Source organism: Bufo bufo, chromosome 2, assembly GCF_905171765.1.
Source record: "Bufo bufo chromosome 2, aBufBuf1.1, whole genome shotgun sequence".
In the NCBI taxonomy this organism is placed as follows: Eukaryota; Metazoa; Chordata; class Amphibia; order Anura; family Bufonidae; genus Bufo; species Bufo bufo.
This window is the reverse complement of record NC_053390.1, coordinates 219,296,465-219,323,840: the sequence shown is the minus strand read 5'-3', so window position 1 is coordinate 219,323,840 and position 27,376 is coordinate 219,296,465. Positions and strand designations below refer to the sequence as shown.

Here is a 27,376-nt window from a genome sequence, read left to right as displayed (position 1 = left end):
AAAATGTGGACTGCACACTGATGTCATCTGAGTGCTGTCTGCATCCACGTGGAAGTTCTGCAAATTATAGAACATGACCTATTCTTCTCCGTTTTGCGGTCACAAATAGGCAGTTCTATTTGGAAAATGCGGCATGCCTTTGTCCGGCATACTTATTCTGTAGATTGCGGACATACAGTCGTGTGCATGAGGTCTTATTGCACTTTCTTGCCACATCCACCATGTGTGAAACATGGTGCCCTCCCATGGATAACACAGAAGTGTGTTGGGCAGGCCAGTGGGAAACATTTAGCATGCACTACTTTTTTGCGGTGCGGACCGTCAGATGCGGATCGCGGGCCCCATTCAAGTGAATGGGTCCGCGGTCTGCAGCACGGGCACGGAGCCTAACGTTCGTGTGCATGTACCCGAAATCAGAAATAAACCTGGTGAGGGGAATTATGGTTGAAGTGAGCTATTTAAACACCTTCTGTTCTCAGAAAGAAATGCTGATTGATTGCTCTGCAATAGCAAATTACTGCTAATTAGAGATGAGCAAATCAGTTCTAAACTAATCAAATTGGACCCGTAATCTATAAAAATTTTAGCTGCATGGACGTAGATAGGAAAGAAAAAATGAGAGATGAGAGCGAAAAAAAAGGCCAATGAGGGTCATACAAATTTTCAGACCCATTGGAGCACTTTTGATTTAGGTAAAATCAGTTTGGACCCAAATCAAATCCGAATTAAACTTTGAGCAATTCGTTCATCTCTGACGCTAATAAATATACTGCTAAAAATGTTGAAAAGCAGTAATGTACTGTATTGGTGGAAATCTAGTAAGGGTATTTTCACACTAGCGGCAGGACGATAATGGGGACAGGGGCGGAGCTCCGGCGCAGCACGGCAGTGCACAGTGAGTGGCCACCGGACTAAAAAGTCGGACATGCAGTACTTTTAGTCCGGCGGCCTCTCGCCGTATACTGCCGTGCTGCGCCGGAGCTCCGCGCCGTCCCCATTATAGTCAATGGGGACGGAGCGACAGTCCGGCGGCACGGCGAAATAGCGGCAGGACGGATCCGACAGGGTAAACAGCCTTTCGGATCCGTCCTGCCGCTAGTGTGAAAGTAGCCTAAAACTGATGAAAATGTTTTAGGGTACTTTCACACTAGCGTTTTTTTTTTTCGGCACGGAGTTCCGTCAAAAGCGCTCTATACTGGAAAAGAACTGATCAGTTTTATCCCCATGCATTCTGAATGGAGAGTAAGGGTACTTTCACACTTGCGGCAGAGATATCCGGCAAGCAGTTCCGTCGCCGGAACTGCCTGCCGGATCAGGCAAAACGTATGCCAACTGATGGCATTAGTAAGACTGATCAGGATCCTTATCCGTCTTAAAAATGCCTGATCAGTCGGAAAAATGCATTGAAATGCCGGATCCGTCTTTCTGGTGTCGTCCGGCAAAACGGATCCGGCATTTATTTTTCAAATTTTTTTCAGTCTGCGCATGCGCAGACCGGAAGGACAGATCCGGCATTCCGGTATTCTGAATGTCTTCAGTTCAGTCATTTTGACCAGGCAAAAGATAGAACCGTAGCATGCTACGGTTTTACCTCCGGCGAAAAAAAAAACGGAAGACTTGCCTGAACACCGGCATTTTTTTCCATAGGAATGTATTGGTGCCGGTATTTAAAATACCGGAATGCCGGATCCGAAATAAATAAATGCCGGATCCGTTTTGCCGGATGACACCGGAAAGACTGATTCAACATTTAATTTCCTTTTTTTGACTGATCAGAATCCTGATCAGTCTTACAAATGCCATTATTTGGCATATGTTTTGCCGGATCCGGCAGGCAGTTCCGGTGACAGAACTGCTTGCCGGCTCACTCTGCCGCAAGTGTGAAAGTAGCCTTATACGTTTAGGAAAATTGGTTTCAATTGTCTTTATATAGTATAGTTTAATATAAATTATAGACGCATATTCGTGAGCAGTTTTTCCTCGGCTGTTTTGGCGCTTTGTCTCGCCGGGTAGTAGTTAGGATATCCATGTCATCTCTGCAGGGAAGGAAAGAGCGACAGAAAAATAGAGCTTTAATACACTTGAATAACCCCTTCACTGCGAATGAGACAGAAAGCTTTGTTATGCTGGATCCTGTTCAGATCTGAAAGAGCAGAGGACGTAGACTGTGTGTGTGTGCGGTTGGGGGGGGGGGGGGGACAAAAAGTGAGAGAGAGGGAAGGCTTGTGCCAAGTTAGCCGCACCCTTTGACAACCTGGGTCCATGCCACACATTCTGCTATTAGCATTCTGTCTAGAGGTCACATTCAGAGGAGATGAGCCTGCAGGTCAGGCAGGAGGGCGATTAGCACTCGTTTTGTGACTCCTACACATAGCAACAGTATCAGTCCCTCAGCTGGCAGAAGCTGTGCATCTGCAGTGCCGTTATCTCCTCGTTTGGTGGCCCCTTTCCTCCACAATACCCAGGATTTTCTTTGGCAGCAACATTACAGAGACTTACAGCTGCATTATCCCCATCCTGGCAAGCTGCAGCAAGAGGCAGGTAAGTGAGAGGAAGCTCTTGGAATAAAGTGCAGAGAAATTGGGGTCCTGCAACTTGCCCTAGTCCAGGAGTGAATGCATTTGACAGGTGGAAATCATGCCGTGTGAATTGGCGTTAAAAGGGTTGACTTTCAAAAGTAGAGTCCACGTAAGAGCGAGCCTGGCTAGAAGAATGATTGCTGTTGCAATGTGTAATGAGTAATATGAAAGGAAGCAACGCGTTTAAAGCCTTTAAGGAGGTGGATAGGGGGGAGATGCGGGGACTGAGAATGCTGTGGATGGTTGTCGTAGAGATGTAAAAAATGATGGAAGAGACTTTTATACCAAGAAAGCTGAAGAGGAGGAGGGAGCGAGGAGAATCGGCGGAGAGAAAAGCAGATTAAAAGCCCTTGAGGACAGAACATCTGTTCCTGACAACTTCTGGGCGTCCATCAGTAGGATTCAATGACAGTGACCTGGTTTAACATCCCACTTGCTGGTGGATGCTTGCTTCTGTTTGCCTCAGTGGGAAGTCTACATTACAGTGAAGGAAAAAGTAGGCAGTCCTTTAAATTTCTCATGTCAACAAAGTCTGGGAAGGCCACCGTCCGTAAGATAGGGGAACTTTCACCTGCATCTGGGATACTACACGGCTTAGCTGTGAACTTCTGAGCATTGATCAGACTGAAAACTCAAGTTATTGCACCATATAAGGCGATGGAAGCGTGCACAGAAAAGAGAAGTGACTGATAAACGACAGTGTTGTCCTGCATGCAAGTGTTCCCTCGAAACACTAAGAAAATGCAAACAGTGGCCAAAGAAGGGGCGTCTTGGGGGCTTGACATAGAGAGGGTAGTGAGGCTTTTGGCTGTAAATGTTATAGATTGCTATATTAGTCTAACTGGTTTGGATGGATTCATTGCATGGATTAATCGCCATTCCTCGCTATAATCATAGAAGACACAGGAAGTCCATCTCATTTTTGGAATAACATTTGTTTCTTTATACAATATTATTTACCGCTGTATTACTAAGCAGTGGAAATTAATATCCAGTTGACAGCAAAGAATATTCTTTATTCTTGTTTTGGAAGGTAAGATTTGAGGCGGTTTTCTAAAAATGTCTATATTGATAGTGTTTCTTTGGCAACTAGAGGCTACTATATAACATATTCTAGCAAAGCTTCTGGTGAAATCAGGAGGTTTTTTTTTTTGTTTTGTTTTTTTTATATTCCCAACCATTACAGAATATTGCAATATATATATATATATATATATATATATATATATATATATATATATATATATATATATATATAATATTATTATTATAAATTTTTTCTAGGTTTGCACTTATTTCTGTTTTAGGCAGTTTTGTGTAATAAGAAGATATTAAATCCTTTAACTTATTAGATATTTCAAAATTTGATGATTTGTGTAATAAAATTGCCTTTGTTTAGTTGCTTGCAGTCTGGCTGTTTGTGTTAAATTTCCTCAGAAATAATGGCATTGGTTCTTCACTAATAATTAAAGGGGACCCGTCACCACGATTGCAGTGCAATCTGCAGGCAGATTGATATAGAACTTCTCCTGCTCTATAACATGTTGCTTCCAGATTGCACTGAATTCTTCTTTAAGCAGCTTCCAGACCTTTAGTTACACAAGCATATTAATTATACAGATGTGAACAGGGCCAGAAATACAGAAAAATGCAAACAAGGCCAAAGAACTTGATTTCTTGCAATCTACTAAAATAGTTGAAGTTGGTGGAGATGTGATGATGGTTTCACCAAAGGGATGGACTCATTATAGGTACATTTAAAGGGGTTATCCTGTGAAAACCTATTTATATACAATGGATTGGCTGTTTCAAATGAAGTGCTACTGTAATATACATGCAGTATAATATTGGGGTGCTTTTTTCTATGAAGTAAAGGAAGGGGTTAAAAAGAATTGACTGCAGTGCACTCCTGGGAGATGCAGATACGTGATGAGCTGCTGCCCACCCACAGAAAATCAAGAGACTAAAGCTGCAAAGGAGTGGGTAAAAAAGATTAAAGGAGAAAAAATAGAAAATTTAACTGGAGAGCAGTATCCATCGTCCCCCAATATAGTTATAATGGTGTGCATTACTCCCGATTTTTTGACTCATTGGATAGCCTCTTTTAAGCTCTTATTTTTATAATGTAGCTGTAGGTTCTGGAGATAATGAAAAGCTGCTACGTCGACATATAATTTTGTAATTATTCATGCTATTTATTTAGTTTATGCATTTATATAGTGCAGACATATTCCGCAGCACTTTACAGTCATTAGCATTACGCTGTCCCCAATGGGGCTCACAATTTAAGTTCCCTATAGTATGTCTTTGAAGTGTGGGAGGAAACCCCCACAAACACATGAAGAACATACAAACTCCATGCAGATGGTGTCCTTGGTCGAATTCAAACCTAGGTGCACTGCAAGACACCAGTGCTAACCACTGAGCCACCATGCTGCCCAATGAATAGAATTATTCAGGCACTAACTGTTTGCAAACTTTTTTTTATTTATTTATTTTATTTAAAGAAAATGACAAACTGCTATTTCATTGTGAAAATTGCAGCGAATACAGCTCCGCAGTAGAAAATATGCCTGTCAGCAAAATGCTGGTTGATGATATAGAATTGTAATTTTACTACCCTGTACTCAAAGGGTAAAATCCCCAACATTAACATCCCCCCTAAGTTATCCTATGGGGCTGAACATTCTGTCCCTGTCTTCCTCTGCGGAATTTACATTCTGCAGCGTAAATGATGTTGTGTTGTAGATTTCCTGTGTGAGAATCTCCATTCAAAGTAATGGGAAATTGATTCTGCAATGAAAAACGCTGTGGAATAATCCGCATGAAACCTGTACGGGTTTTGTTGCGCATTTTTCCGCGGCGTTGTCCACTGCAGAATCAATTTCCCATTGAATTGGATAGAGAGATCCTCATACAGGAAATCTGCACCTGCAGATTTTCTGGAGGACTTTTCTGCCAACTGTAAAGGTACTCTAATACTCAAGCCTGGTTATGAGGTGGTGACCAAACTGACTAATTGCATTGTGTACTACTACTTGGTGCCTTATATATACTGGATTACCTTTTTACTACAACATATACTGCAATATTCAGTAGTGTTGATTTAGAGTATGGACAACATAGCAGAGGTATCGAAGTAAATACCAATTAGGCTACTTTCTCACACTCGTTCAGAACGGACCCGTTTGTATGATCTTTAACATGGTCTTGAACACCATTGAAAGTCAATGGAAGACGGATCCATTTTCTATTGTGTCAGTGAAAACGGATCCGTCCCCATTGACTTACATTATGTGCCAGGACAGATCCGTTTGGCTCACTTTCATCAGACTGGAGACTGAACGGAGACAAACTGATGCATTCTGAGCGGATCCTTTTCCATTCAGAATGCATTAGGGCAAAACTGATCCGTTTTGGACCGCTTGTGAGAGCCCTGAACGGATCTCACAAACGGAAAGCCAAAACGCCAGTGTGACAGTAGACTTAAACTGAATAGGAAAATATTGAGCCTACATATAGTATATGTATGAAGGTGTGCAATATTCTAATGCAGGTCATGTGTTCATGGACTATGTTTGGGGCAGGGGTTGTGACCACAGTGCAGGAGTACTAATTTATTGTACTAAGGTATTTCTGTCTGAGGCTCCATTCACACGTCCGCAATGTGTTTTGCGGATACACGGAGACACGGATCCGCAAAACACGGAAAGCGGCAATGTGTGTTCCGCATTTTGCGGACCGCACATTGCCGACATAATAGAATATGCCTGTTCTTGTCCGCAATTGCGGACAAGAATAGGACATGTTCTATTTTTTTGCGGAAACGGAAGCACGGATGCGGAAGTGCGGATCCGCAAATGTGGATGCGGACAGCACATTCCGTCCCCATAGAGAATGAATGGGTCCGCATCCTTTCCGCAAAATTGCGGAAAGGATGCGGACACATTTTGCGGACGTGTGAATGGAGCCTTATAATAGTACAGTGTGAAAACATGACATGACCAGGGTTCCTTTATTTTTTCTTGCAAGACCCTTGTGCACTTTAAAATTTTCCCAGTGTTACTGAAGACCTGTTGTGTGATTTCTAGGTTCACATTGCTTAGTGGTATAAATATGAGCAAGGTTAGTAGCAGTAGACTTGATATTGACCTTTTATACAGCAGATATGTTATGCGCAACACTTAAAGGGATTGCCCCATGAAAAATATCCTACAGTTTTCAAAATCAGAAAACTTTTGTAATTTCATGTAACTAAAAGAATTATATAACTACTGAGTTATTCAATGAAATCGATCTGTATAGCGCCACCTGCTGTATGCTCTTTTTCTAATTTTTTCTGTCCTGCTCACTGAGACGGAAGGACATGTTCTGTTCCATCCTTCAACTGCCACCAGCTGCAGCAGAAAGGACATGCCCCCTAAGCTGACAGCTTGAAATAAATCTAGCAGATCGATTGCCGCAATGAATGGGGAGATCTCTGGATCCATGTGAGGTACAGGGCTGGTCCAAGCCTTGTTAGAAAGAAGTTATGTATTAGATTATGGGTCCATTCACACGTCCCCAATTCTGTTCTGCATTTTGCGGAACGGAATTGCGGACCCATTCATTTCAATGGGGGCCGCACGATGTGCTGCCCGGATCTGAAAATGCGGACCCGCACTTCCAAGTCCACAATTCCGTTCCAGAAAAAAAGTAGAACATGTCTTAGTCTTGTCCGCAATTGCGAACAAGATTAGGCATATTCTATTATATTGCCGGCGAGGTGCGGTCCGCAAAATGCGTAACGCACATTGCCGGTATCCGTGTTTTGCGGATCCGTAGATCCGCAAAACACACACAGATGTGTGAATGGACCCTATGTCTGATTACTACCCCCTTTAATCTGCAGTCCTGTTATCTACAGTATGTAATAATTTGCACATTTGTCAAACCTTCACCGCTTGTTTTATCTTTTGAGCCCTTGCGCGGTTAATTGAGCTTTCAGCTTTGCTTCCTTACAGTCCACATAGATGTACTCTCCATAGGCTCCTTCACACAAAGGTTTTCTTATAGTGCCGTCTAACTGAATTACAATGGAAAATTAGTGCCTAGCTGTAGCAATGTAGCAGTTTCTTTCATGGATATAATTGAAATCCAGGATATCGTTGGGGGTTAGACGATGTCCTCATGGTAACCTCCAAAGCTAGTGAAGGAAATGATTTCCTTCAAAGTGACAGCCTCTTGTGCATATTTATATAGTATTCTATCACCACTGCTGTGTGCAACCTACTAGTCTCAAAGGTCAGACGAGGACAATAGGGCTGGACGGTTGGACAGTTATGCTGGGTCTACAGATAATCAGCCTAAAATACAATGGTAATCAGTAATTGTGTTGAGATTGTGTCCAGAAATCGAAAGGAAGATCTACAACCTGGGGTTTCAGATTTCTTCTTTTTATTTTGAACCTTTCTGGATGATCCCCCCTTTGTGTGTTGTGTAAAGCATGGTGCTGAGAGATGGCGGAGGGTTCCCACAAGTCGTGTGTGCTAAGTGCGCAGCATGGAGTTAAGGCAATACCTACCAGACAACTCTGTATGTGACAAATCTGTGACTATGTTACTGGAGTGTTTTTTAGAACAAAGTTTTTCGTGAACCTACTTTTTCATTTTTCCCCCAATAGCATAATTAAACAGGTTAACCTTTTTTAGGCAATTAATGAGCATATGAAGAACCACAAAAACAAAATAGCACTTGTATATTTTAGGTTTTCTGTTGTGTTACTTCTGTATAGTACTATTTCTTAAAGGGCATCTGTCGGCAGATTTGTACCTACTGTATGAAACTGGCTGACCTGTTACATGTGCACTGAGAAAAATGAAGTTTGAATATATGCAAATGAGCCTCTAGGACCAACAGGGGCTTAGCCATTAGACCTAAAGGCTCTGCTCTCTCTGCAACCGCCACACCCTCTGAACTTTGACAGGGCTGTACAGGTGTGATAACTTTTAGACTTTCTGGTCCTGTCAATCAAAGTGCAGAGGGTTCGGCAGTTGCAGAGAGAGCTGTGCCTCTAGGTGTAACGGCAACACCCCCGTTGCTCCTAGAGGCTCATTTGCATATATTAAAACATCATATTTCTCAGCAATGCGGGCACATATGAACATGGGACCAACACAGAGGCCTTCAGCTGCCAAGTGCACATGTAACAGGTCAGCTAGTTTCATAGGTACAAATTTTAAATGATAGGATATAGACCTTTTATGCACTTTATATATACAAAGCTGTTATATAGCACTCATAGACCTGTAGGAGGTCCTACTGTATCTCTGTGAGCCCCATCTATTTCTTCTCAGTTTGCCATTTACATGCATGATGACTTCGTAAAATGTGCAGTGTATTTGGAGGAAATTATGGCACCAAACACCTCTGGTGTCTCAGGATAGACACCTGAAAATCCATCCTGACTAAGCTTTTCTTGGGCCAAGCATGGATGACTAGTGGGGGAAAAATGTAGACATTTCCAAGAATATACAGCTGACTTGCCTCAAACTCTGTTTTAGGCCTCATGCACACGACTGTGTCCATTTTGTGGTCCGCAAACCTCAGATCCACATGGATACCAGACGTGTGCCGCTGGCACTTTCCCATTTCTGCACATCCCGCACTATAGTAGAAATGCCTATTATTCATAATACGGACAAGAATAGGACATATTCTAGCTTTTTTGCAGAGCCTTGGAATGGACATACGGATGGGGACATTAGACAGTGTTCTGTCCGAATCTTTTGCGACCCCATAGAAATAAATGGGTTTGATGTGGACAAAAAATCCTGTCATGTAAATGAGGCCTTATACTGGAGAACTGTGGAAATCCATTTTCTTTTATTTATTAAAAAAAAGAGCAATAATAAGAGAATTACCTTTTTTTTTTAATCCCTTTGTGAAGGTGTATTGTGTTTAGAAGTCCAGTAATGCTATTCATCCTGTTTATTCTTGGCCACTTTAGTAGTTTTATCGATTACTCAAGGGCTACACAGCATCATTCGATTGGCAAGTCATGGCTAAAACATGGGGTGACCGCTGTGAGAAATCCAGTCATGGACTTTGTGATGTCACTGGCTAACTTTTAGAAGCTTTGTGGTTGTGATAGTTCTTTCATTTTGCTGCCACTTGCATGTGTCTAGGGCCTCATGCACACGACCGTTGTTTGGGTCCGCAACGGTGGCTCGGATGCGGACCCGTTCACTTCAATGGGGCCGCAAAAGATGCGGACGCGCTTTGCGGACAAGAATAGGCATTTATATTGCCGGCGCCCGTTCCGTTCCGCAAATTGCGGAAGGCAACACGGGCGGCTTCCGTTTTTTGCCGATCCGCGGATTGCGGACCGCAAAAAACTGAACGGTCGTGTGCATGAGGCCTTAATCTCATCCTGCGGGCTTTGTTTTGTTCTTATATTGTTTTAGTATGTGTGGACTGTATTGTGCTTTCATACAGAATCTGAATTAGTAGGTTGTGATCCTCCTCTGAAATAAAGATCTGGTGGGACTAAGAATCCATTTAAGGGCCCTTTACAGTGGCAGAGAATCCTCCAGATAAGTGCTAACAGGCATTCATAGGAAGGCTCATTAGCAATTATCTGGCAGTGTAAAGGTGCCAATTACCTGATGAACGAGCAAAATGCAGTTTGTTCATTTGATCGTTTGTGTAGACATACGGCAGATCGTGCTTGCGGCAAACAATGATTCTGTGTGGGGGGACGAGCAATGGCATTAGCGATCACTCCTCCCCATACTGTAGAAAAGATTGCTGTATGTAAATGCAGAGCTCTCCTCCACTGTTGAGCAGGCGATGGTCGGGAAGGAACGCTTCCTTCCTGACAATTGTCTTCTGTATCATCCCGTCTATAGGACAGAACAGTATGCAAATAGCTCATTCTTGAAAGTTCAGCTCAGCTTTGCTCTTTCATACAATGTAGTTAAATGTGTTTCTTTGTATTTTTCAATTTACACATAGATAATTAGAATGATTGTTTTCTGTCCCTTTAACCCAAAATGTGTTCTAATGGTCCCTTACAAACCTCAAATCTTAATAAAACTAGTAAAAAATTGAAATAATAAAAAGGCATAAACTTATGAATGCTGTTCTGTCAGCAAATGTTGAGTCACTTAGTGTCAGTATAATTTCCAAGCATTGCAGAGTGCAGGAGAAGACAGACACTCATTAATGGTGCAGTTGTCAGATGAGACTAAACAATCGGGCTGTATGTTCTTCAGCTTGATATCGCCATTAGTGTTTGGTAGATTTTCATTGCGTAGTTCATGATGCAACAACCCTAGATTTGGCAGCACACCTAAACAGTAAGCCCTGGTAAAAGGAGCTGCATGTGACCTTGGGCATTGACCCTACTGGATCAGCACATACGTTAGGGCACAGTGTATGCATTTGTGTCATAGTAGTCTCCTCACAGCCTAACTCTTGTTAGGCTTCCTCTGTCCTTGCACTAATCCTGGTGGCTGATCCAAACCATTTGATCAAGATCTGGGTGTTAATAATTCAGGTTCACTACTTACACCAAGATTTAAGCTACTTACCCTAATAGACTTGTTTGCCTGATCTCTTAAGCTGCCATTTCACTTGCTACATAGAGTGGAGTAGTTCTGACAGCCATGTGTACAAAAAAACTGCTAGAATTCTCAATACATAAGTACAGCATATTCCCCTATATTGTTAAAGCTCTGAACCCTGACATATCCACTTTTTCATCCTGCCAGCTCTTCTGAGATGAGCATTGGAGCCTTTCATGGTCCGGTGTTCTCTCTTGCCCTCCACTGTATAGCACAGGGCAAGGGCTTTTTTGTTTACAAACTTGGACTGCTAGGTGGAGGCTTCTGCCTAGCAGTGTTCCCGGTGACGTCACCGGCACTAATGGGTGGGCTTTAGTGCTGTCCTAGAGTGTAAGGACACTAATGGGTGCGCTTTAGCACTGCCCTAGCCTGTTTTACAGACTAGGGCAGCACTAAAGCCCACCCATTAGTGCTGGTGACGTCACCGGGAACACTGCTAGGCAGAAGCCTCCACTTGGCAGAGACCCGATACGTCACCGGATCTGCAGAAAAAACCCTTGTCCTGCGTAATTCAGAGGGGCAACCTGGGTGAAGAAGGGGATATGTCCGGGTTCACCTCTGAACCCGGACAACCCCTTTAAGACATCTGAAGTGCATTGTGTCTCCAGTTCTACTGGAGCCTGGGATTTGTGGAGTGCATGCGGATTTCCTGGAATTATTAGGAATTGTATGCACGATTATCAGCAATGCCTCCCGTTATATTCATCAAGTATAACACTAATCTATTAAGAAATGGTATTAAAATGTTTGGTCTCGAGCACAACCACAGACGCTGACATTTCTGCAATGGAAAATCTGCTACAGGATTGCAAAAGTAAAAGGTCATGACATCTGGCCCTGTCAGGGTGCAGAAGGTGAAAAGTTACAGAGAGAGCAGAGCTCCTAGAGGCTCTTTCGCATATATTAAAACATTTTTCTCATAAATACGGCCACATGGGACCAACACAGATGTCTTCAGCTGCCAAGCGCACATGCAACAGGTCAGCCTGTGTCATAGGTACAAATCTGCTGTCTGGTGCCCTTTAAATACACTGTATAGTGATCAAAAATCTATTGGTTCCAATATCCACTATTACAGTAAATTACCAAATCTTTCTTGGCATAATTGGCGAGTACGGTTTTTTTTTTGTAGCCAGCTTGATACGAACTAGCTGATTCTCATTGGTGTTGACTGAGCTATGACCTGCAGTCTGAATGAAGAGAGAATTGCATAGTCAGATGTTTGGCACACAGTGGTCCTCTCAGCTAATGACAGTACATAGCAAAGAAGATGATAATGTAAATAAGATCAAAAGAACAGGTGAAAAGCTTTTATTAGGCTACTTTTACACTAGCATTAATATTTTCCGGTATTGAGATCAGTCAATGGGGACAAAACGTAACTGAACAGAATGGAATGCACCAAAATGCATTCTGTTCCATTCTCATATGGGATAGCATGCTGCGGTTTGCTTTCCGTCCTGGGATGCAGAGCAAGACGTATCTCTGACACAATAGAAAACAGATCCGCCCCCATTGACTTTCAGTGGAGTTCATGACGAATCCGTCTTGGCTATGTTAAAGATAATACAACCGGATCCGTTCATAACGGATGCAGATGGTGGTATTATCAGTAACGGAAGCGTTTTTGCTGAACCCTGCCGGATCCAGCAAAAACTGTAGTGTGAAACCCTAAGATATTACAAAAGTGATTACATTCACAGTTGGTAAGCTGTGTTTTTGGGGAACTGGAATACTTCTCTAAGGCCTCTTTCACACTTGCGTTGTCCAGATCCGGCGTGTACTCCACTTGCTGGAATTACACGCCGGATCCGGAAAAACACAAGTGTACTGAAAGCATTTGAAGACGGAGCCGTCTTTAAAATGCTTTCAGTGTTGCTGAAAGTCCTGGTTGCCATAGTAGGAGCGGGGGAGCGGTATACTTACAGTCCGTGCGGCACCCGGGGCGCTCCAGAATGACGTCAGAGCGCCCCATGCGCATGGATGACGTGATCCATGCGATCACGTGATCCATGCGCTTTGGGCGCCCTGACGTCACTCTGGAGCGCCCCGGGAGCCGCACGGACGGTAAGTATGCTGCTCCCCCGCTACACTTTACCATGGCTGCCAGGACTTTAGCGTCCCGGCAGCCATGGTAACTGATAGGAATCTCTGAGTCCCACTTGGTACCCCTGGCACCAAACTTCTAGTATCGGCTTGGAACCATTCAGAAAAAGCTAAACGTCGGGTCCGGCAATGCGCCGAAACGACGTTTAGCTTAAGGCCGGATCCGGATCAATGCCTTTCAATGGGCATTAATTCTGGATCCGGCCTTGCGGCAAGTCTTCAGGATTTTTGGCCGGAGCAAAAAGCGCAGCATGCTGCGGTATTTTCTACGGCCAAAAAACGTTCCGTTCCGGAACTGAAGACATCCTGATGCATCCTGAACGGATTTCTCTCCATTCAGAATGCATTAGGATAAAACTGATCAGGATTCTTCCGGCATAGAGCCCGGGGTGCTGTAGTAATTTTTCCCATATTTGGATAATTCTTTAATGGGACGTGGGACAATAATAGTCATTTTGATACTAATTTTAATATTGTCCCTACGCTTAATTCCTGCACTTTCAATTATCAGACATATTGCATTGCGCTGTTGCTGGTCTTATCTGATATATATAATATATGGTCAAATCTGGTTATCCAGGAATTGATAATGATGACTTATCCTCAGGATAGGTCATTATTATCACATCAGTGGGGGTTAGAGTCCCGGCAACCCGACCGATCAGCTGTTTCCCAGCACAGTGCCATACATTGTGTAGCAGCTGTGATTCGTACTGCAGCTCAACCTCATTGAATGGGGCTGAGCCGCACCTAGGCCAAGTGACTGATGCACTGTGACCTCACAAGGCCTAGGAAGGGGCCGCAGCGCTCACAAAGTGCCAGCCTCTTCTAACAGCTGGTCATGAGTTCCCAGTTAACCCCATTAAGCTTGTATGTTCTGGATGATGTTGCTTCTCTGCCCTAATAAACTTAAGGTCCACAATATAGCGGAAAAGAATCTAATCGGCAGGAGTCTAAGGATCATGATAATGAGGGCCCTGTGTATACCCATTTAAAATGGAGCAGAGGTCACATTTTGCTCTGCTATCTCTGGCAGTCCCTTAGAGCTGAATGGAGCAGTAGCACATGTGTGACTGCAGATCCATTCAAAAGGAGAAACACGGATCCCCAATTTTCGTGATTGGCAGGGGTCCAAGAGATCAAACACTTATACTGTGGATATGGGATTTCTTTCCCATGTGACAACCACTTTTATTCCTTAACCCCTTCCCGCAGTACAGCAGTAACTGTATGCCTGGGTAGCGTACCTAGATATATACTTGCGTCCAAACTTCTGTCACTGTGACACGAAAAAGTTCACCCTTTTCGGAGTCTCCACTGTCATCAACAAAGGAGACTCTGGAGCAAGGTCCAATTGGAGTGGCCTTTTGTCAGCAATCACTCTGATTGGTTAATCTGTACAGACCACTATAGAACTTAATTCAGTGAAAACCCAGCAAAAAGCCGGTTATAGGCTCTGATCTTCTCAGTTCTTGTCAGATCAGAGCCTGCATCAGTGTGCTGCCTCCTCAGTGTTAAAGATGATGACATCCCCCAGCTCTCCCACTGTATAAAGGCTCATGCACACAGCCGTTGCTCGGCCGTTCCATGCATTGGGAACAGCAATTTGCATTTCTTAATGCACATGCAAAATCTGCAAAGATTCCGCAGACTGATCCAGACCTATTGAACTTGAATGGGTCCGTAATCCGTCTGCACCGCAAAAAAGTAGTGCATGCACTACTTTTTTGCGATGCAGAGGCACAGAGAGAGAGCCCACGGAAGCTGTTCCGAGCCTCCGTTCCGCACCGGACCTTCTGGATATCAGACCCATTCAAGTGAATGAGTCCGCATCCATAACGCGGTGCAAAACAAAAACTGCTGGGGCCCGTGTATTGCAGACCTGCTCTTTGCGGGCCGCAATATGGGCCCGGACGGCAAACTGTTGTGTGCGTGAGCCCTAAGGGAGCTTTTTAAGCCAGCTTCCTAGACCTCTTCCAAGCATACAGTCATGGCCGTAAATGTTGGTACCCCTGAAATTTTTTAAAGAAAATGAAGTATTTCTCACAGAAAAGTATTGCAGTAACACATGTTTTGCTATACATATGTTTATTCCCTTTGTGTGTATTGGAACAAAACCAAAAAAGGGGGGAAAAAAGCTAATTGGACATAATGTCACACCAAACTCCAAAAATGGGCCGGACAAAATTATTGGCGCCCTTAACTTAATATTTGGTTGCACACCCTTTGGGGGGAAAAAATGAAATCAGTCGCTTTTTATAACCATTAATAAGCTTCTGACACCTCTCAACCAGAATTTTGGACTACTCTTCCTTAGCAAACTGCTCCAGGTCTCTCTTATTGGAAGGGCGCCTTTTCCCAACAGCAATTGTAAGATCTCTCCACAGGTGTTCAATGGGATTTAGATCTGGACTCATTGCTGGCCACTTCAGAACTCTCCAGCGCTTTGTTGCCATCCATTTCTGAGTGCTTTTTGACATATGTTCATATGTTTGGGGTCATTGTCCTGCTGGAAGACCCAAGATCTCGGACACAAACCCAGCTTTTTGACACTGGGCGCAACAGTGCGACCCAAAATCTGTTGGTAATCCTCAGATTTCATGATGCCTCATTCAAGGCACCCAGTGCCAGAGGCAGCAAAACAACCCCAAAAAAAAATTAACCTCCACCATATTTCACTGTAGGTACTGTGTTCTTTTCTTTGTAGGCCTCAGTCAGTTTTCGGTAAACAGTTAGAATGATGTGCTTTACCAAAAAGCTTTTTCTTGGTCTCATCTGTCCACAAGACGTTTTCCCAGAAGGATTTTGTCTTACTCAAGTTGCTTTTTTATGTCTCTATGTCAGCAGTGGGGTCCTCCTGGGTCTCCTGCTATAGCGTTTCATTTCATTTAAATGTCGACTGATAGTTTGCGCTGACCCTGATGCTCCCTGAGCCTGCAGGACAGCTTGAATATCTTTGGAACTTGTTTGGGGCTGCTTATCCACCATCCAGACTATCCTGCGTTGACACCTTTCATACATTTTTCTCTTGTGTCCATGCCCAGGGAGATTAGCTGCAGTGCCATAGGTTGCAAACATCTTGATAATGTTGCGCACTGTGGACAAAGGCAAATCTAGATCTCTGGAGATTGTTGATATTTTTCCTCAATTTTGGTTCTCAAGTCCTCAGACAGTTCTTTTCTCCTCTTTCTGTTGTCCATGCTTAGTGTGGCGCACACAGACACACAATGCAAAGACTTAGTGAACTTCTCTCCTTTTTATCTACTTTCATGTGTGATTTTTATATTGCTCACACCTGTTACTTGCTCCAGGTGAGTTTAAAGGAGCATCACATGTTTGAAACAATCTTATTCATCCACAATTTTGAAAGGGTGCCAATAATTTTGTCCAGCCCATTTTTGGAGTTTGGTGTGACATTATGTCCAATTTGCTTTTTTTTCCCCTCCCTTTTTTGGTTTTGTTCCAATACACACAAAGGGAATAAACATGTGTATAGCAAAACATGTGTTACTGCAATACTTTTCTGTGAGAAATACTTCATTTTCTTGAAAAATTTCAGGGGTGCCAACATTTACGGCCATGACTATAATTCTCTCTGACTGACAGTCGGGGAAATAAAAGCACATCATAAACAATCCCAGCTGGCTACACCTGGGGATCCCTCAGGCTAGGGGAAAATCTGCCCTGGAATAGGGGTGGACTGGCCCACTACCAAACCTACCTTCCCGGTCCAAATAAAATCCAGCCTTTGAACTTTTAACAAAACTGTCTCAGCAACCTACACCTTGCTGAAACCACTTTAGCTTTTCTGGATTTTACTTACCTCACCCAGTTGAGGAACCTGGGTGACCTATACATCCCTTCCAAGACTTTTCCATACACTTTACCACATATCTTCCCCCCCCCCCCACCCCTCTTCTCCAGTCTGGAGGTCTGGAAACTTTCAGCAACCATACAGTGTATTTCCCTGCAATTTCCCAGGCTTATGCTCAACCTTAAAATGAACATTTTGCAGGGAGAGAAACCACCTAGTCACTATTGCATTTTTCTCCTCGTTTTGTTTCATTCAGATTAAAGGAGCATGATCTGTCACAAACAGAAATTTTCTACCCAGCTGGTAATATTTAAAGGGGTTCTGCACTTTCATTTAACTGATGATCTATCCTCTGGATAGATCATCAGCTTCTGATAGGCCAGGGTCCGACACCCAGGATCCCCGCCGATCAGCTGTTTGAGAAGGCAGCGGCGCTCCAGCAGCGCCGCGGCCTTCTCACTGTTTACCGCCGGGCCACCGGCCCACTGACGTCACGACTTGTATCAACTAGCGTGGGCGGGGCTAAGCTCTGTTCACTTAAATGGAGCTTAGCCGCGCCCACGCTAGTTGATACTAGTCGTGACGTCAGTGGGCTGGCGGTAAACAGTGAGAAGGCCGCGGCGCTGCTGGAGCGTCGCTGCCTTCTTAAACAACTGATCCCCTTACTGTGGGGCTTAGTTCTCACGTAATGTTTTATCAGGTGAGTACGGTCTGGTAGGTCAGAAAGCCCCCTATATTTCTGCAGAAACTCGTTTACTTCTTGTTTCTGTTGCCCTGACAATGCCTCACTAATTTTTACCGGGGGAAATGGTTGCGACACCTCCTTAGTCATGATCTGTGTAGCCACCAAGGATTCCCGATCTTTCCACGGCTTGATCAGATTTACATGGTAAATCTGGAAGGGTTTTGCCTTCCTGGTTGGTGCACCTTTATAGTTCACCTCGCCCACTTTTTCCACAATCTCGTAGGGACCCTGCCACTTTGCCAGTAACTTGCTCTCTATGGTGGGAATTAAGATCAGGACTCTGTCCCTGGTATTAAAGCCCCTTACCCTGGCAGATCTGTTGTAGATTCTGCTTTGAGCCTTCTGAGCTTTTTGCAGATGTTCTTTAACTATGGGCATCACAGTCGCTATCCTGTCTTGCATTTGAGCCACATGTTCGATTTATGCTTTTATAGGGTGTAGCCTCGGTCTCTTAGGATTCTTTGGCCACATCTAGTAAACCCCATGGGTGACGGCCATATACTAACGTAGGCCTCTTTCACACTAGCGTGTGCGGCCCGTTGCCGTATTGCGGACCCGCAATACACGGGTGCCGTTCCATGGGCATTCCGCATCACGAATGGGTCTGCAAATCCGGAGATACGGAACCACGAAACCTACGGAAGCACTACGGAGTGTATTTGGGTGATTTTCAACAATTTACATAATTCTTTCATGACCTTTGATCTGTGAGAATTTCCTTAGGGATCCCCGTGCGGGAGAACATGAAAAACAACTCCCGTGCAATATTTTTGGCCGCCATGTTTCGTATGGGCACTGGTTCCGGGTGCCGAGTGGCATATTCCAATACAACCAAGATATACTGGTGTCCCCTAGCTGACTTAACAATGGTACCCACCAAATCCATCGCAATTCTTTCAAAAGGGACCTCAGTGATGGGAAGAGGTACTAAAGGACTACGAAAATGTGGGGTTGGTGCACTTATCTAGCAGGTGGGGCACGACTTACAAAATTCTTCCACCTCTCTGAACACAGTGGGCCAGTAAAACCGCTGCAGTACCCTTGTGTTTTGCTAGCGTCCAAATGACCCCCAAGTGAGTGGTTATGTGTGAGGTCTAGTACCATGTGGCTATAGGGTTTTGGTAACAGAAGCTGCTCCACAATTTCGTTGTTGCATTTAGTTATTCGATACAGTAGGTTTCCATTCATGGCAAAATGCTGAAATCTCTGGTCAGCTTCTGGTTCCTGTGGTACACCATCTATCACGGTAACATTTCCTCGAGCACTCACGAGAGTGGGGTCTCTCAATTGTTCCGTACCAAAGACACTTCTAAGTCCAACACATTTTTGCCCAGATAGGGAAGCTTCCTATTCCCCTACTAACACCTGCAACGAAAAAGTGTCATCAACGTGCTTTTCACTTGAACCATTTAAAGGGGAAGGCACAGATTTTGCAGGAGTTTCTTCACTGGCTGCAGAAGTCTTTCTTCTTCCACAGTTTCAAAACAATGAGAAGTCCCGGCCCAATATCACATTATGCATACGTCTTTTGACATCCCCCGACTTCATAGGTTACAGTCCCAGCCGGAGTCATCAGCTTAACCCGAGCCACTGGGTAACACTTGCCATCACCGTGGATGCACAGCACATTTATGCTTTTGTCCGGCACATAATTCCCAGCCACGAAGCTGGCACGCACGGTGACCAGACTACCAGAGTCCAAAAGAGTCCTGACGGAGCAGTCATTTACCACCAGAGTACTTATCTGCGGCTCAGTCTCTAGTCCCGGTGGGGCCGCGCAAACTGGCACCGCATACGACGGTCTCCGACTAGCTCCACGTTCCATGGGCCCTGAGGTAAGAGGGCAATGGGCAGCAATGTGTTCCTACTCACTGCACCTCCAGCACTGCAGCATCCCAGGTCTCCTCAGTGGGAAGACCTCTCCAGAACCAGACTACCTGTGGGACTCAGTCTTGCTGAACCTCTAGAGCCTTGCTCCCTCTTACACCCTTCCATACACCCCCAACAGCCGGAACTCTCTTACCCACTGATGCCACGGGTCTGATACTCCGGTGAGTTGTTGGTGTGGCAAGGACATCCTCAGTTGCCAGGAATCTTTCCACCAGGTTAACGAGCTAGTCAGCAGTTTTGGGGTCTCCATGTCTGACTGACCGCTGTAGCTCTGCAGGGAGGACTCTGAACTAGTAATCCACCACTACTTTCTTCACGATCTGGGCTGGTGTAGAAGACTCAGGTTTCAGCCACTATGAGATGGATGAGGTCATACATCTAAGATCGGGCAGGCTTGTCCATGGTGTAGCTCCTCGTTTGGACCCTCCGGGCACGAACAGCCGGCGTAATTCCCAAGCGAGTCAGGACCTCTATTTTTAACTTGGCCTAGTCCCGGACATCCTGCTCCCTGAGGTCATAGTAGGCCTTTTGTGGTTCACCGGACAGAAAGGGTGTAAGGACCCCTGCCCACTATGCTATTGGCAGTCTCTCTCCGCCACTCTCTCAAACACGGTCAGGTAGAGCCTCAATGTCGTCATCTGGCGTCAGTTTTTGCAAGGCCCGCTGCTTAGCCCTCCTCATATTAAAAGTTTTTGGGGGGGCTTACCGCCACGCGTTAGGCTGGAGCTACAACAGTCTCTCTCAATACAGCAATCTGCTCCACCAGAAAACGATTGGTTTCCTGCTGCTGGGCCTGGGCCTATTGTTGCTGCGCATTGGCCAGCACCAGCTGCTTTAGTATTTCCTCCATTGCAGTCAATGAACTTTGCAAAGCTGCAGCAGCAGCTTTCACCCAGGACATTAAAGCATCAACTGCCACGCCATTGCCCCTGGCAACTCGCTTTTGCCTGCATCCTGCACCAATTGTAAGGGGTTGCTCTCTCAAGAAGGGCGGCAGTGACAGATTCGTTTATAGACAACCGGATCATAAAACAGTAAAAACTGTAAAAAGTAGACTCGTCTTAGTTATTTACCTAGTGTGTAATTTAGTGTCAATCTGTGACAGACCATCAGTGTCAGTCAGCGTTAATCAATCAGCGCCAGCCTGTCAGTGTCTCAGGTTTTATTGTTTTATGTAAAATATTTTTAAAAGTTGTTTTACACTTATTACAGTTCGTTCTTTACTAGTTACATATATACAGTTTATTTTTTATATATATATATATATATATATATATATATATATACATATACTGTAAGGGGTTGCTCTCTCAAGCAGGGCGGCGTTGACAGATTTGTTTGCAGACAACAGGATTAAAGTCCAAATTTATGCTTTATTTTATGACACTCCGGCAATTTACAAGCAAACCCAGTTATAATTCACTAGGTAAGGTGAAGTTCCAGCACCACAAAACTAAAGCCAAAACCAAATAAACTCCTGCCCGTCTGGGCTCTAACTAATACAGATTAGTTTCTAGCTCACCCATTAGTCATCGTTCACACACTGGATTAGATCCGGCTTCCTCAGTCAGCTTCCTAGACTTCTTCCAGGCATAACTCTCTCAGACTAATAGCTTTCATTTTCCCCTAACGATCCCAGCTGGCTACACCTGGGGATCCCTCAGGCTAGGGGAAAACCTGCCCTGGAATAGGGGTGGACTGGGGAGGTCCCACTACCAAACCTACCTTCCCAGTCCAAATAAAATCCAACCTTTGAACTTTTAACAAAATTGTCTCCGCAACCTACACTTTGCTGAAACTAGGGTTGGGCGATATCAAAAATATTTCCACGATAATGATATTAAGAAATGTATCACAATAACGATACATATCGCGATAAATACCCATTTAGAAGAAAAAACACTTTGGGCTACAAGGAGACGTTATACTGTATGGGGGCAGCCACAAGGAGACTTTATACTGTATGGGGGCAGCCACAAGGAGACTTTATACTGTATGGGGGCAGCCACAAGGAGACTTTATACTGTATGGGGGCAGCCACAAGGAGACATTATATACTGTATGGGCAGGCAGCCACAAGTAGACATTATATACTGTATGGGCAGGCAGCGGGGCACAAGTAGACATTATATACTGTATTAGCAGGCAGCGGGTCACAAGTAGACATTACATACTATATGGGCAGACAGCGGGGCACAAGGAGACATATACTGTATGGGCAGGCAGCGGGATACAAGGAGACATTATATACTGTATGGGCAGGCAGCGGGCCACAAGGAGACATTATATACTATATGGGCTGGCTGCTTAGCAGGCAGTGGGCTACAAGAGTCACTATACTGCATGGGACCACCAGGAGACATTATACTGTCTGGACTTAGGAACTATACTGTAAGGGGCCACAAGGTGAGATTATACTGTATGGGACAACAATTTGTAACCCCTCCGCCATCAGTATAATAATGTCTTGTGGCCCCAATACAGTAATGTCGTCTTGTTGCTCCTATGTGGGGGCAACAGGGAGACATAATAGTTTATAAAGTGCCATCACCATGTGCAGTGCAGCTTGCAGGCAGGGCCAGGGTTCAGAAGATAGTACAACCTTTATTTCTAACACCTGGGCCGTTAGGGTCTCTTACTCCTCTTCCCCCACCTTGGCTTGGACACAGACTGCTGACTGACTTTGCGCGCCTCGCTCCTGTGCTCGGCCAGTGGGCGGAGACTTAAATATGGGAGCGAGGAGGAGCCGGGGGGCCGCCGCAGGAAGTAATATGTACGGTACGAATATGCACAATGCAGGGGAGGGCTGACACAGATTTAGTAACGGTTAGCACGCATATGACCGCTCCTATGACGTCACTAAATACAGCGGTTATTTGGAAACGGTGATATCGCCATATCGTCGACACCGGTTTACCGCTCAACCCTAGCTGAAACCACTTAAGCTTTTCTGGATTTTACTTGCTTCACCCAGTTAAGACTTTTCCATACACTTTACCACAGTACATACATATACACACAAACACACACACACACACACACACACACATACATATACACACATTTACACACATTTAATAAAGATTGCATGCAAAACATACACTGCCAAAGAGGCATACATGATGATCTCGACACGATGATCAGAATTCATTCTGTCCTCCTCAAGTAATAATCAGTGTTCACTTGGTGCCTGCACCTGAAGCGAATTGGTTGCCCTAACCACCTACACCCCCCAAATACTGGAGTTTACTACTGCTGCTGGAGGGGTCCATGTACAGAAAGCATGGTGGTCAGAAATATAATTTTTCAAATTGTTCTTTTCTGATGACTTGGTCCAACTTATCGTGGAGCAAACAAACATATATGCCCAACAATTTATTTCTGCAAATTCAAATTTGTTTTTTGCAAGACCATACAGGTGGCATCTGATCAATAGTGCAGAAATACTGGAATGGGACTGGGTCTAACAAAAAATTCTGTAAGGGCCTTTTGGTCAACTGACATCTTGCACCACTGCCCCTTGTATAATTCCCAGGGCTCGCTGTAAGTCCATTCATAAATGTATTCATTATAATGCTAATTATATGTGGAGTTGGTAGAAATGTACTGATTCCGAATCCAGCTTAAATAAAAACGGTCATTAGTATTGTGCAATTCATTTATTAACTTTCATATAAAATTAGAAAGGTTTAGAAATGTTTATCATAAATATATTTTATGTTCTATCTGTCTAAGGCCCTTATTTATCAAAATCAGGGATAAGCAGGGTTTCTAGTGGTGATAGATAATCAGTTCTCACCTCTGTGTTCTCTCCTGTCCCTGTGCTGCATATGCTCAGTCTTAAGTTCCTCATAAGTCCAGAGGAGGAGTTCACTACTAGGCATGTCTGCAGTCATTTCAGAACTGCTAGGCCAAACAGGAAGACAGCATTAAAGGTGTTTTCTGGGAAACAATCACACTTACCTACTCCCCGCCGCTCTGGTCCTGCTTTCCAGCTTTCGTGTGTCCATCTTAGAGTCTGCTGCTTGTTTAATTCCTCCCTGGAATGGGAACGTTTATCTGCTCCGCTGCAGCCAATAACTACAGCTGTGATTTTTCTCTTGTGGACACATCACAACTAAAGCCAGTCCTTGGCTACAGCGGAGCAGATGATCATGCCCATGCTGGAGAGGAAATAAACAAGCCGAGGACCGGAAGATAGACACACAGTAGCCAGTGCACAGTAGTGGAGCTTAGGATAGCAGGGGAGTATGAAGTGTTACAAAGCAGTGCTCAAAAGATTCAGCCCCGCCTCCTGGTGCTTGAACTTCACATTTGCATATGAATAAAAACACCAATATCTCAGCACTCGTTAGCATACAGACAAAAGAAAGGTATCATTTAATCAGCGTGATGAGCCCTACCAGCCAGTATGTCTGGTTTAATAGGTGTGATCCTGGTGACAAAGCCTCTTTAATTTTCACTTCTGCTTTCCACTAAATCTTACTTACATAAAATCTGTGGGATTAAAAAATAAATTCCTTGGAGTGTAGTTTCCAAAATGGGATCACTTTTCAGTGGTTTCCACTGTAGGGGAACCTGGCAACATGGCGCCCAAAACCGTTCCAGCCAAATCTGCCCTCCAAAAGCCACATGGCGCTTCTTCCCTTCTGAACCCTGTTGTGTACCTATGCAGCAGTTTACAACCACATATAGAGAGTTTCTGTAAACTGCAGAAAAGGGATAATACATATTGAGGTTGTTTGGCTGTTAACCCTTGCAGAGTAATTAATGGATTAAAATGGAAAATCTGCACACAATTTTTTTATTTTTTTTTCATTTCTCCTCCATTTAGCTTGAATTCCTGTAGGACACCTAAAGGGTTAGCAAAGCTTCTAAAATCAGTTTTGAATTATTTGAGGGGTGTAGTTTCTACAGTCAGCTCATTTATGGTGGTTTATATTATGTAAGCCCCTCAAAGTCACCTCAGAACTAAATCTGTCTATAAAGTGAGTTTTGGAAATTTTCTTGAAAATGTAAAAATAAATGTAAAAATTTGGTTCTAAAATTATAAGCCTTCGAAACTGCTAAAAAATTTACAGAATTATGCCAATGTAAGGCTACTTTCACACTAGCAGCACGGACCTCCGGCAGGCTGTTCCGTCGGGTGAACAGCCTGTCGGATCCGTCCTGCCGCTTGTGAACGTGTGCCCCCGGACTGCCGCTCCGTCCCTATTGACTATAATGAGGGTGAGGTGAAGGCACGGCGAGAGGCTGCCGGATTAAATGTCGGACATGTCGTAGTTTTATTCCAGCAGCCTCTCGCCGTAACTCCGCCCCCAATATAGTCAATGGGGATGGATCGGCAGTCCGGGGGCACACGTTCACTAGTGGCAGGACTGATCCGTCTGTGGATGACGCTGTTATGTGGGGGATCTGTGGAGGACGCTGTTATGTGGGGGATCTGTGGAGGACGCTGTTATGTGGGGGATCTGTGGAGGACGCTGTTATGTGGGGGAACTCTCCTATTCATAAAATGGCCAGCCTCTGTACTTTCACTATGAATGCACTCACACTGCAGAGAGCGGCAGCGAGCGAGCCGGCCGGCGCGTGACTGACGTCACTGTTACGCTCCTCCCACTTAGTCACGCTCCTGCTTCCTGAATTAAGTGACGTCAGTCACGTGCCGGCCGGCTGGCCGCCTCGCTCGCTCCCGCTCTCTGCAGTGCATTCATCGTGAAAGTGAGTACAGAGGCTGGCCATTTTATCAATAGGAGAGAGGACATTTTATCAATAGGGGCCCCTTCATATATAATCGCAGCATTTTCGGGTCGGCCGAATCGCCATATCGCATTTGCCGATTATCGCGATTCGATTATTTTTGCGATATATCGTGCAGCCCTAGTTACCACGAATGTGAATAACAATGTGTCATGCGAAAACAATCTTAGAATTCAGAATTGCGTTACTTTTTGTCTTTTATTCCCAATCAGTTAGTCTTTAACATTAGAATGTGATGTTGCTTTATAGCCACCTCACATGGTATCTGGGGTACAAACTTTAATGCTTATCTCGGTTTTAGTATAGTAACAGAAAAAAAAAAGATAACTGAATGGGGTCTGTCCAACAAAATATTGCAGGGTACTGCAGTATTTTTTCATGTGTTTCTGCTAGAATCTGCTGTAGAGGAGCAAAAGGCAGCTATGAAATAAAAGTAAATACAAAGCTCTATTCAACGAAAGGAAAATAGTAAGATGTGCGTGCGAGGGGTTAATGACGCCTGATCTGTGTCCTACAGTTACCCTGAACTTGGCCTGCTGGTGACTAATTGAGCTGGTACTCCAGTGACACAGGGTTAGCATTCATGCCCCATATCAGCAGGCTTCCTTCTAAGGTCTAGGATCTAGCGATGACGTAGCAATACTTCATTTCTCACTGCTTTGTCCTCTTCAGTTATTAACTGTACATTCCTCGGTTTCCTTCTTTTCTCAGGTTTGTTTGAATATGGCCGCAATTGGTCTGCCATTGCGAGAATGGTGGGCTCCAAAACAGTGTCCCAGTGCAAGAACTTTTACTTCAACTACAAGAAGAGGCAGAACTTAGACAGCATCCTACAGCAGCACAAACTGAAGATGGTAAGGACCTGTGGCTTGGTGCTATACTGTTTTTTATTTTTTTTGCTTTTTCTTAAATATATCTAAATCTCAAGAGCTGGTTACACTCCTTTGTATGGGTAATGTTCAGATCTAAACTTTCTGGTTTTATTTTGGCCACATTACCAAACATGTAAAATGTATTGCTTCTCCTATTGGTAGTTATTTCTATGTAATTTTGTGATGGCACAAAGTATCAATATACAGTAAGAGTCCAGTGCAGGCTCACTAACAACAGTATTAACTAGCCAGTCAACTGTACTGCCGCTGGACCCACGGATATAGCTCTTGTAACTCTCACTCATTTATAGGAGTCACATTTGAACAGAAGGTAAAGGGGACCCATGCAGTCATGACACCTTTGTTAGACAGAGCTGGTCATGTCCTATATGGTGTGTGATTTTAATTATTTACATTGGTCATGGGACAACCCCATTTAAGAATGTTTTTTCGTGATACACTGTAATTCACTTTAGTGGTAACTAGGTAAATTGTCATATTGCCAGTTTCTGATTAGTGTTGAGCGAACTTGTGGTTTTAAGTTCAGTGTACAAGGTTCGGGTTATCTAAGAATTCCATTATGGATTCCACTACCACGGACCATACGTTATGGTCCCTGGTAGCGAAATCCATAACGGAATTCTTAAGATGACCCAAACCCTGTACACCGAACTTTAAAACACAAGTTTGCTCAACACTGTTTCTGATGCCTCGGGTGGAAATGGGAACAGACTCTTATAAAAGCACTCTTGGTCTACTTTCACGCTGGCATTTTAGTTTCCGTTTGTGAGATCCGTTCAGGGCTCTCACAGGCGGTCCAAAACGGATCAGTTTTGCCCTAATGCATTCTCGAACACCTGTGATAATTAGATTGGCAGTTGAGACCAATTTAAGGAAAAACTACTAAAGGAGGGTGTTCCACATTATTAAGGCTACTTTCACACTTGCGTTTGGGGTTCCGCTTGTGAGATCTGTTTGAGGGCTCTCACAAGCGGCCCCAAACT

At 44.2% G+C, this 27,376-nt stretch overlaps 1 protein-coding gene across 1 annotated transcript in view; it reads left to right on the top strand.

The window, feature by feature from the left end:
• NCOR2 (nuclear receptor corepressor 2) overlaps positions 1 to 27,376 on the top strand; it is a 450,727-nt gene that overhangs the window by 311,455 nt on the left and 111,896 nt on the right. The window contains 1 exon segment of the mRNA XM_040416221.1: positions 26,212 to 26,354. Coding sequence (XP_040272155.1) covers positions 26,212 to 26,354 — 143 coding nt within the window.